This window comes from Alexandromys fortis, unplaced genomic scaffold, assembly GCF_014885135.2.
Source record: "Alexandromys fortis isolate MF-2015 unplaced genomic scaffold, M_Fortis_MF-2015_v1.1 scaffold_118, whole genome shotgun sequence".
NCBI lineage: Eukaryota > Metazoa > Chordata > Mammalia > Rodentia > Cricetidae > Alexandromys > Alexandromys fortis.
In genome coordinates, this window is record NW_026068010.1 from 1,550,251 (window position 1) to 1,562,346 (window position 12,096).

Sequence of the window (12,096 nt, forward strand, 5' to 3'; positions counted from 1 at the left end):
AACTCACACTGTAGACCAAGCTGACCTCGAACTCACAGAGTGCTGGGCTATAAGGCATGCACCAGTCAGGCACATCTTTAATCCCAGCACTCGGAAGGCAGAAGCAGGTGGATCTCTGTGAGTCTGGCCAACAGAGTGAGTTCCAGGACAGGTTCCAAAGCTACAGAAAAACATTGTCTTGAAAAACAAAACAAAACAGAACAAAAAGGTGTGCTATACCACCGCACAGCCCAACTTTCATAATAAATAGGAAATCAGATTTTTAACTCTTCCAGTTATTTAGTATTAGCAGCAAAAAGTGCTGCCATCTGCACATCTGGCCTGACCCTGGTCTGCAGGCTTCCGGGTGGTAGCCCTTAAGTCTAGAGGAAGTTGGGATGGAAGACGAAACAGTCAGAGGCTTCACTGGGAACCAGACCAGGACCCGGAGCTTAATTTGATAATGTCCATTCTCAGACATGAAAATCAATATATAAAAGATATTTAGAAAACATGAGTAATTGACTGGCATGCCCAAAGTAGAATTTGTGATGGGATTTATCTTGCTGAGTTACAATGGAATGGGTCCAAGAAGACAGCCACGAATGACAGGAGCCTTTACTGGGTGCCACAGGAGCAGCCAGTCGCACCCAGTGAGCACATGCCTTGTCCCAAATGCCTGTATGCGTGGGCTCTCCAACTGTAAACAGCTCATGCCATCTGGAGAGTAGTCGGTGTCAGAAAGGGCTTCCTTCCATCACTATTCAACCTGCCTGTCCTGACTTCCCTCCTGCTCAGGGATTCTGCCATCAGGATTCTAAACACAGTTCTGTTAAAGTCTGATCTTTTCTCATATAAGCAAGGGATGGCCACACCCAGGCCATCATGGTCCCTATTTTCCGCCCAAGCTCCAACTTTTTATTTTTATTTTATGTGTACGGGTATTTTGCCTGCATGAATATCTGTGTATCATATGCATATGGTACTGAAGGAGACCAGAAGAGGGTATTGGATTCCCCTGGACTGGAGTTATGAATGATTGTGAGCTGCCATGTGGGTGCTGGAAATAAAGCCCAGATCCTCTGCAAGAGCAGTCAGTGTTCTTAACTGCAGGGTCATACTTCCAGCCCCTACACTCATTTTAAAAACTACTCTTCGCAAGTGGATACCCACTTGTTCTAGAAGCATTTGCTGAAAAGACATGCAGGCAAACACTCATGCACATGAAATATAAATACATATAAACACAAAACGACAAAATTAATTTAGAGTGGATCAGCCGTCTTAAGCACAAAGTGAGGATCTTCTGCTAATGATCAAAAGAAGGAAACGTGGGCCACTGATGCTAATGAAACATCTCACCAAAGAATATGTATGTTTCACAACATACCACTGAGAAGATGTAGACCGAAACCGTGAGACACCACTATACATCCATGAGAACAGCGAAAGGCCAGAACGTTGGCAACGCCGGATCCTGATAAGGCTGTAGAGCAGTGGTTCTCAACCCATGTGTCGCTACCCCACCAGATAGCCTGCTTATCAGATATTTACACTGCAGTTCATAACAGTAGCAAAACATACAGCTACAAAGTAGCAAGGAAGTGATTTTACAGCTAGAGGTCACCACAGCACTAGGAACTGTACTAAAGGTCACGGCACCAGGAAGGCTGAGAAGCACTGCTCGAGTAACACAAACTCTCTTCATTGTTGGCGGGAACGGAAGATGGGGTGGCTGTGATGGACACTCTGAAAGGTAGCTTGACAACTTCTTACAAGACAGTCCTCCGGTTCCCACTGGCTTCCATGCAATCCCGCAATTGCACACCTGGCTATTCTCCCGAGGAGCTGGCAGCTATGTCTGTGGCTGTTTACAGCATCCTTAGTCATGCTTGCCAAGACTGAGGAGGAACCAAGACCTTCTTCAGCGGGTAAAGGGGTAAATAAACTGGTGCCTCCAGACAGCAGAATACTATTGAGTGCTAAGGAAATGGAGGTCTGGGGATTTAGCTCAGTGGGTAAAGTATTTCCCTGGTATGCATGAAGCCCCGGGTTCGACCCCAAATCTGCATAAACCATGTGTGTTGAAGCATGCCTGTAATCTCAGGTCAGCCTCACAAAGCTGAAGCCTTTCTGGGACACGAGACAGAAGGAGGGGAAGAAAACCAATATCAAGGTTATAAGAAAACGTGGATGAATCTTTTTATTGTTTCATGTTTGTTTGTTTGTTTGTTTTGGGATAGGGTTTCTGTATGCCACCTTGGCTGGCCTGGAACTCAAACTCACAGAAATCTGTCTACCCTGCCTCCCCACTGCTGGGATTAAAGGTGCGTGCCACCATGCAACAAGGAAAAAAATCTAATGTTGTTACAAAAAGAAAGAAGCTGATCTATATAAAAACACTGCATATTACATGTACATAAACTCTGGGGAAGGAAAACTATACTAACAGGGCGGGCCAGAGCAGTGGTTTCCTGGGATGGGGAAGAGGAGACTAAGAGGCGCACAGGGGAGTTTTAGGGAGGCAGAAATGATGCTGTGTGACACTGTGACGATGGGTATGTGCCATTATGTAGTGATTTAATTCAAGATTCCATGACATCAAGACGACCCCTAAGCCAGGCATGGTGGCACAGGCTTTTATTGACAGCATTTAGGAGACAGAGTCAGGAGAATTGCCACAAGACCAAGGCTAGTCAGGTCTACAGAGCTTTGGAACAGCATAGGCTATACTGTAAAGTCCTGTCCCTCTAATGCAAACTGCTTGTCTCCACACTTTGTTGATCATGATGGTAAATGTCCGCTCATCAGCTGTGCCACTCTGACAGGGGTGTGAAGGGTGGGGGGCTCATCAATGTGATCTCGAGAAGCCACACGTGCCAGATCTTTCAGATGTGTAGTCCAGCAAATATCAGGAATTGTTCTCTTTGTTTGAGTGGCAGCCTGAACATTCGACAGACCTATGGATGCAATCTAAGGAACATTCTAGATAAACAGAAAGTATACCAAGAACACCAGCAACAGGAGTGGCTTCCATCTTGGCGAGAGGTTTAATGACACAAATGTCTCTTTAAGAGGAACATAAAATGGCGGGGCTTAGGAGACATCGGAAGGGTCTTCCATCAAAGTCTGTGTCATGGAAAAGGAAAATGGCCAAGTTAAGTTACTACTCTCGACTCCGGCCATGTGGTCCTGATCAGGCACCACCGAGTGATGAATAGGATGGATAATCTCCTTCATGCTCCAGCCCCAAAGGAAGCACACAGTCAGGATATAGAAGGTCCTGTTCTCCTCAGGGAGAAATCTAGGATTCCAAACCACATCCATGCCTATTATAAATGACAGAAGTACTTGTTTCTCTTCTTTCATAATTTCGTCAAGATGAAAATGACCGTAGTAGCAAAACTTGACCCTAGTTTTTGATGAAGCGGTAGGTAGAAAGACGGGAAAATTCCTAGGAACTCTACCGAAGACGCCTTTGAGGTAGAGTTCTCCAGATGCAAATCTGCCTTCCACTAATGCTGTTTTCAGAAACCCCTCCTTGGGCTCCAGCATGGAGGCCTCAGGTCTCGAGGTAGATATGACTCACCCTGATGTGTTCAGATGGCCGTGTGAGATGAAAAACTACCCAACCCATGAGTATCCACTGCTGCTGCTGCTCAAGGCCTCAAAGTGACAACTCTGGCAGGAGCTAGAGACGACAACCTGGAACAAAACTCCACAACAGGTCTCTCCAGGAGGACCGGCCCAGAGCAGTACTTGGGGTCGTCATTTAGAGAAACCATTTCTGAACCATAGCTATTCCAGGAATAGTAAAGGTGAAACTGGGCCTTGTATTAAAGGCCCACAAACTGGCACAACATGTTCCTACAAAGTAACCAGTGAGTTGAATTTCAAAGCTATACGATTCTGTATCTCAGTCTTCTGAACCATGCCCGTGTGAAAACTCCGTGGGTCAATTCCTTTCTGTCCACTTAAAACTCATATAGAGATAATTTTAATGCAACCCTTCAACTTCTAGAAAAGACCGTTCCATGGCCGAACCCTTGCCCCAGGGTCCCTGAAGCACGAACAGAATCCTCTCCTTCCCACGGGAGGCAGAGCGCGCGCACAGACCGCCTGAGTGTGAGCCCGACTCTGGAAATACTTTGTGGGGGGGAGCAAGCAAGAGCGTGCACTGCGATGCTTCATTTCTGTAGGAGCCAAAATTTCATGGCTGCATTCTCTGGAGCAGTCGATTTTATCAGTGATACACATTCAAATGCCATTTGTCCAGATCATATCCAAGGGGATGACCTCACATCCGTGTCATCTGCCAGGGGAGACTCTGTCCAGCTGTGATCCAGAGCAGGCTGCCTAGCTACCCTGACAGAATGAAGTGTCTCTGACTATTCTTCCCTGTCCTTTATCCAGCTCTCGACTTCTCTATCACCGTCTCTCCTGATGTGGGGCACACACTACTCAGACACAGATTCCCTCCTTCAGTCTGGCCCCATCCCATCTCCTCCCACTGCTGAGACCATTCAGGGCAAGACTACCCATTTTATCCCACAACTGCAGGGGCCAGCTGCTTTGCGAAGCGTGCTGTGAGAGGGAATTCCTCTTTCTTCCCTTCCTCAGAGAACAGCGAAGTAGCTGGGTTAGGAGAGGGGCTGAATGACTCTAGAAACACCACCATTTGCTTATGAGAAAGGAAATTTTAACAAATGTAAGAAATTATTTTCGCGGAAATTTTAATGTGCCCGCCAACTTCATTAAGTCAACAAAAGTAGTTAAAGAAGATTCCTTGAATAAAAAATGACCTGAATGCTGTGTTCTAGCGGAAGGCCTGGTGGCTGGGCGCAAGCTGTGGTGACGGAGTGGTGACAATGGGTGTTCCGGAGGCTCTGACCGCCTCGGAGCTTAGCTGTGCCTGGGAAAGAGAGGGCACTCGACAGTGTCCAAACACTTGTTCACGCATAGGTCGTGTGCTGTTTTTGGCAGTGAATAGGAAAAGCTCTCCATGCTTGAGACTTTTTCTCTAAACCCCTGGGGCTACACAGCTGCCTTTCAAAAGCACACCTGTACAAGGCTTCTCCTCTTTAGGCTGCTCACTAGAAGCCGAGAGTCTCCTGTGAGAGGCAAGGGTGGCCTGTGAGCGTGTAGCGAGAGGGTTAGAATTCACTAACCTCAGAGGCAACCTCTGCACTATGGGAGACAAGCTTTGTGTGGTTCACCTCTGTGGGAGTGGTCAACAAAAAATGGAAGACGCCCCGACTATCTCAGAAGAGAATTAAAGTGATGGAAACAAAAAGTACATTAAAGTTTTGGCAACGGAAGAATTCCAGTTGTTTAGTAGGTCACCACTTTGGCTTTGAGAAGGTACTGACTAAGGACAACTTCCAGAAAAAGATAACAAAGAAGGGGATAAATCCTTGACATAGTGGCTCTTCCCCCACCCATCCCATGACAGATATCAGTAATGAGTTTTGGCACATTTTCCCACTAATCTGAGATTTATCCTCAGCATCAGTTTTAAACACAGAATTCCTTCCGTTCAGTGGGTGTCAGGCAGTTCATTTATTCACAGAACAAATGACTCTGGCTCTGTCAGATATAAGATGGCACACGGCAGATGTAAGCAGCCAAGACACTTCTGGGCCATTACCCACCCAGCATTTGTGTTAACCAGTGGTTTGCCATTCAGAGTAATGGCTTTTTGCTGGATGTGCTGTGTTATAGTTGAAATAGGAGTGATTGTGAATAATGAAATTGCTCTCCAGTGGTGGAAGGGAAATGGAGTGGACGGTATACATTGGAATTGCTGATCCCGTGAACTCATCTAGCGAATGGTATAGGAGTTAAATGGGAAATAGCTGAATATTGTTATATTAGGAGCTAAGACGTGGTGTTATTACTATTACTACTACTATTATTATCGTTATTAGTTTCAGTATCTGCTTGCAAGCTGGTCTATTCCAACCCCACAGAAGAAAGGACGTGCTGTAATGCGGATGGATGCCTTTTTTCCCCTCCCCTTTCCTCAAAGAGACAGAGGAAGTCCAGGACCTACTGCAAAGCGCTTTCTGTCTGAAGTATCCAAAAGAACAAATATGCCATAGGATATGTTATATAGAGCCAGAAAAAGAAAGCAAAAAATGTGGTATGCCCAGCCAGCAGGTGCTGCGTCTGCCTTCCCCTTGGCCTGTACAGCTCTCGGAAAGCTGTTCAATCTGCACCTTTCCCATCTACCCCATTTCCTGTTTGCCACTCTCTCTTCCCTCCAGGAGAAGAGGGTGGTCTCACCTGCAGTTTCGTGGCCACAGCTACTCAGTTTTAAGTGGGCTGTGTCCTCCCTGTCATGGCAAACTCTAGGCAGGCTAACCCTGGAAGAAGGAAACTGTAGGAACAAACAGAATTGGAGGAATAGGGACAGAAAAGCGATTACGTCCAAATTGGGCTGACAGTTGAGCACAGTGCGACTCACTCCTGTGACCACAGCCACTTCAGTGGCTGAAGAGGAGGGTTACCATTTTGAGGCCTGTCTGGGCTACCACTATGAGTTCAAGGCCAGATAGGCAACTCATGGAGGGCCTGTCCCCCAAATACAAAAGGGCTGTGGGTATAGCTCAACCACAGCGTGCTTGGCTAGATGCACAAGGTCCTGGGCTCAAAATCTCGGTGCAGAAAAGAAAATTCCAATGACGGTAGCTGGAAAGAGGTCAAGGGCATACAAACAGCTGATGACTGTCTCCTGAGACCAGTCCCGAGTCTGGGCGATTACACGCTCTGCTCAGGAATCTAACACCAGAACCCTATTTATCCTGCCAAGAGGTAGACTCACAATGGGCATTGTATGTGCATTGGTGTTTTGTCTGCATGCAGGTCTGCGTGAGAGTGTCAGATCCCCTGGGACTCGAGTTACAGACAGTTGTGAGCTGCCATGTGGGTTCTGGGAATTGAACCTGGGTCCTCTGAATGAGCGGCGGGGGGTTAGGGGGTGCTCCTAACCAGTGAGCATTTTATTATTTTATTGAAGCTGATGATTGTTTGTTTGCTTGTTTGTTTGTTTTGTTTTGTTTTTACAGCCAGAGTTCCTGACTGTTGCGCAAACTGATTTCAGGCTATGGTCTTTAGAGCTCAAAGAGCTTCTGGTTTCAGCAGACCTGAGCAACAAGAAGCACGAAGAAAACAGTTTTCCTGGTCTTCCCCGGGGATCCATTTCTATCTCTGATGTCTCTGATGTCTACTTTGGGAGGGTCTCACATTCCCTCCCTTTGAAGATTACTCCACTTGAACATAAGGCGGTACCGCAAGACTATGACCGAAAGATCCATTTCTACCTCTCGCTAGAATCTGTCTACTCTTCTAGCACTAATACTCACTCAATGCCAGTGAGCTAATATCCTGCAGCCAACTGCAGCAAACATGGAGTGTCTCAAGAGACAGCAGCAGCACTGCATGTATTAAATTACTATTTTTAATGATTTGCAGAACCGTAGTAACAGACAGCTGGGATCTGTGATGTGGGTGCTGGGAATTGAACCTGGGCCCTCTGCAAAAGCAGCAAGTGCCCTTATCAGCTGACTGTCTCTCTAGTCCCTCGATGATGAATTTAGTAGAGAAGGTTGTTCAAACATACCCCCTGACCCTTGTGTGTGTGTGTGTGTGTGTGTGTGTGTGTGTGTGTGTGAGAGAGCGCGCGCACCCAGGGCTTTAAACTTGCCAATGACCTGTCTTTATCCCCAGCTCCCCCAAAACATTTGATCATTCTAACTTCTAAGAGTCTGCACTGTGTCAAAGGGCCCCCACCTTGCACCGCAGGCGGAGCAGCTCCACGATTAACATATGGACTCTCATCCCATCTCTCAGGCTAACTACACTCAGAGCCTGTTCTGGTGTGGGAGTCAACTAAAATAGACGGAGCGTCTCTTCCCACAGGGAACATTGAGCTCCTTGAGTCTTGGAAATTCTGGTTGAAACTGAGAACCAAGACTGCACCAAGATATAAGTCACAGGTTTCTGCATTTAGGCTGGTAGCCCTCCACGGCCTGTTCGTGTCACATCTGCTCGGAAAAACCATGTTCTCACCCAGTCACGGTAGACCTCCTCGGACCCACTGCTTCGCAAAAGCAAAGAGAACGCGGGAGGGCGCCGTCTTACCACTGACAAATATGTAGATGGCAGATTCCATTTTCTTCTTCTTGGACACAGATTTGGGGAGGTATCTGCAGGTGTAGAGGCCCGTGTGGTTGGCCTGCGCCATGTCCAAGGTCAAGGTGCTGCAGAACTGTCTGTGGTTCCTCCCACAGGTAGACCTAGTGACGCTCAGCCGTTTCTCCTCCATACCCACAGTTGCAGGCAGAGACCACGTGTGGGCCGCCTCCCCTCTGCAGCCAGACAAAGTAAAGCACAGTCAAGGCTGAAGCCAGGCTCCGTGCTGAGTCTATGGTGTTTGCTGTTCTCAGGGAGCCCTACTCTGAGGCCCCCTGGGCGTCCATCTGCTTCACTAAGAACAGGCCACATATTCTGAGGGGCTTTGAGACCATGGTCAGGATAAAGATGTGACAATATTTGTGACAATTACTCACTCAGGGTGTATGAAGCTCTCCCCTCCATCGGACAAAGTCTCTATGTGACACTTAATGCAGGAGCCCCCACGCTCTGTCCATCTTCCTTCTCCTCTGAGAGGTGACCTCTCAATCGGGGAGTCAGTGGGTTTGATCTGGGAATGGCGAGATCACTAACTACCCCACCCATGTGACATGGCAAGAGCAAGATTACTATCCCCCCCCTCGGCCACATGACCTGGGAACAGCGAGATTACTAACAGGACCTGGGAATGGCAAGAGTACTACCCACCCCCGAGTGTCCTGGGAATGGTGAGATTACTACCCACCCCCAAGTGTCCTGGGAATGGTGAGATTACTACCCCGTCCATGTGACCTACCTGCACTTGAGAAAAAGAGTCTGGCCGGCTCTCATGACGTGCTGGGCGCCTTTTAAACTCAGTTCAGGGCCTTTTAACTTTGACCCTGAACCATATTCTGTAAAACAAAAATTTGCAAATGTCTTATTTGTAAATGGTTTATTACATCTTCTAAAAAGTTGCTTTTTTAAAATTTTTTTTCTTTAATTTAGTCACAGATCCAAAACAACCCACTGGATACTGGATGCAAGTTTTGTTTCCGGAAGACAGGGTCTCACCAAGTAGCTCAATCCGGCCTGGAATTCATGGCAAAACTCTTAGCTCAAGTTCTCAAATGTTGGGCTTGAAAACCTGAGCCACCATGCCTGGCTGTGGCTTCTGGGTGCCATCCATTCATTAGTTGAGCAATATTTGGGGCCAGCCATTGAGTCATTTTTCTTTCTAAACTTGTTTCCTCATTTGCAAAACTAATTTTAGACTCCAAGTCAGCTTTAGAAGCTACTTGGCCCGTCTTGCATAATCTGTGTCTTGCACAACCCTTGTAGAGTGGTCTGGCAAAATGGGTTATTCCCTCTTCACGGCACCTGACAAGCCCACTTCAGTTCACTGCGCAGCAATAAAATAGGGCACGGGAAAGCGGGTTAGGATCTGTGTATCTTTACACAATGGGGTAATGACATTCAGCCCGGGGACCGTGTGAGCCTGGACGTCTCTGTCTCTCTGTCCCTTTCTGTGAACTGAACTGGAAATCTCCCATATGGATGCTGCAAGTCACATGACTCTTAGAACTATGATCTGTATAGGTTGAGCTTCTCTCAGCCCTCAGAATAGCATCTAATGGCCTAGACCTTCCTCCTTTCTCTATCCCTCCTATTTCCCCCTTCCCCCTTCTTCCTCTTCCTGCTCTACCCCTCCCCCACTTCCCCCTCCTTCTTCCTCTAATCCTCTCCTCCATTTCCCCCTTCTCTTTCTTCCTCTTCCTGACCACTGTAATGACAGGTAAAAGGCAGGGTTGGGGGCCAGGGATAGTGACCCCTAGGAAAGAACAGAGAGAGGGAATCTTGGAGATAGACCAATCTCCAATCTTAGCGAGTATTTTTAATTGAAAATGGGTCTTTCTCAAGAACTCAGGACTCTTTAAAGCTCTATATTGCATAGGTAGCTCCCTTTCCTTCTTTCCAACTGTGTGGCCTTGGTTCGCTACCCCTTAGCATCCATGCTCTACCAAACATGCAGGGGCACAGGGTCAGAAGCACATCATGAAAGAGGCCGATTCACCGCCCACCATGGGGCACATGCCCCAGCATAATTGCTGTCAGACAGCATTCTATTGGGTATATAGTGTCAAAGGAAGATATTCGGTGGACCTTATATTTTCTAAAAGTTGCTGGTAGTAAAATTAATATTTTAGAAGGTATTTCAATTGACAAGAGTTACTGGTATCAAATTAGTAACAGATTAATTGGCAGAATACTGATGACTTTTAAAAAAATAAAAACCACTGCTTCATATAGACCTAGTAATTCTGACACAAAAACCGTAGAAGTCAACCCACGTGGGTGAGAACAAATTTTGTACTTTATTCAGCGTTTTGGGTTTCCTGATGTGGTGACCCCACAGTAGATTTTCCTAAAGTCACAGCCAGCGGTTGGTAACAGCTACCCTAAAAAAATTCCAGGCCATAATTGTTACTGCTTTTTCTTGTGTCACGGAACTTTAGGGATTTAATTGAGCAATTGTCTCTGTGCCGGGAAAGACCCAGCACAGCTTCCTGCGGAAAATTCTGGCATTCCTTGCAACCGTCTACATACAGTCTAGGTAGATTTGATAAGGTTTTCCTAGCAGGAGAGGCCGTGTGAAGAAACCTCCATTTTCATGACTTGAGGTTTCCCAGTTGTATAAACCTTTTTTCCTGGGGTGGCTTAGAATGGTAATGCCTCAGCCCCTGTCAAGGGAGCCTGTAGCTCCAAGGCACATGCCCACCAGCTAGGAAGTGTCACTGAGGACATCACCTAAGGGACAAGCCTGCCAGTGTCTTCTCTGCACTTTGCACTGCTCTCTGACCCACACACCGCTGAATGAGAGATTGGAGACACTGGAGGGAAATGGGGTTACTCGAAAGTCAAGGTGAGAAATGCGAGGAATATAAGATTTCACTTCAAAGTTTGTCATCATAGATTCTTCGTTTGGAATGAAGAAGCTAGATAACATAGCTATTTTGGAAGAGGAGAAAGAATTAGAGGGATGGGTCAGTGGTTAAGAGCACTGGCTGTTCTTGCAGAGGACCCAGGTTTGATTCTTAGCCTCTACATGGTAGCTCACAACCATCTGGGTTTCCAGTTCCCAGAGATCTGGCTCCCTCTTTTGAAACCTGTGCGATGCACAGATGTACATGCAGACAAAACACCCATATACATAAAGTAAAAAATACTTTCAAAAAGATATTTAGAAAAGGAATAATGTATAAGGATACTAGTGCAGGAGAATTGTCTGTATTCTGTCAATTATGTATTTTAATAAAATGCTGATTGGCAAGGCAGGAAGTGTAGGCGGGTCAACCAGACAGTAATAGAGGTGGGGCGATGAGAACGGGAGAATGCTGGAGAGGAGGAAGCCCATTCCCCCCACTCCTGCCCAGACTTTGAAGAAGCAACATGTGATCTGCCCCTCTGTGAAAGGTACTGAGCCACATGATTAACATAGATCAGAATAATGGGTTAATATAAGCTACAAGAGCTAATAAGTAGCCTGAGCTAATGGGCCAATCAGTTTATAACCTAATGTAGACTCTGTGTGATTTTCTTTGGGGCTTGCCGGCTGTAAGGAACTGGGCAGGGCAGAAACCCCAAAGAGCCAGCCCTCATGTTACAGGATACTATATTTCTGAGTTCAGTGAAAAGAAAATTAGGCTCACATAAGGATTAGCAGGAACCAGATATAAGGGTACCTGTCTGTAATCCCAGTACATGGAAGGCTGAAGCAGAGGATTGTGAGTTCAAGTCCAGCGTGGGTCACACAATGAGACCCTGTTTCAAAAAAATCAACAACTATAGCTTAACAGAAAATTAATAAGGAAAAAAATCATACTCCTAGAAAATATTATTAGTTATTAAAACATTTCTTTGAAGAGGTTGAATATCTGTGTCCAAGCAATAAAAGTCCAGGTCCTGACTTGTAAGCACCTGTTGCTCATCAGACACTTGCTGCAT

At 46.4% G+C, this 12,096-nt stretch overlaps 1 protein-coding gene across 2 annotated transcripts in view; it reads right to left on the bottom strand.

The window, feature by feature from the left end:
* Flt1 (fms related receptor tyrosine kinase 1) overlaps window positions 1-12,096 on the bottom strand; it is a 162,276-nt gene that overhangs the window by 128,259 nt on the left and 21,921 nt on the right. For both annotated transcript variants that reach the window (XM_050161872.1, XM_050161871.1), the window contains exons 2-3: window positions 8,909-9,005; window positions 8,122-8,348 (exon numbers count right to left, since the gene is read on the bottom strand). In XM_050161872.1, coding sequence (XP_050017829.1) covers window positions 8,122-8,348; window positions 8,909-8,943 — 262 coding nt within the window. In that variant the 5' untranslated portion in view covers window positions 8,944-9,005. The remainder of the gene's footprint in view (window positions 1-8,121; window positions 8,349-8,908; window positions 9,006-12,096) is intronic.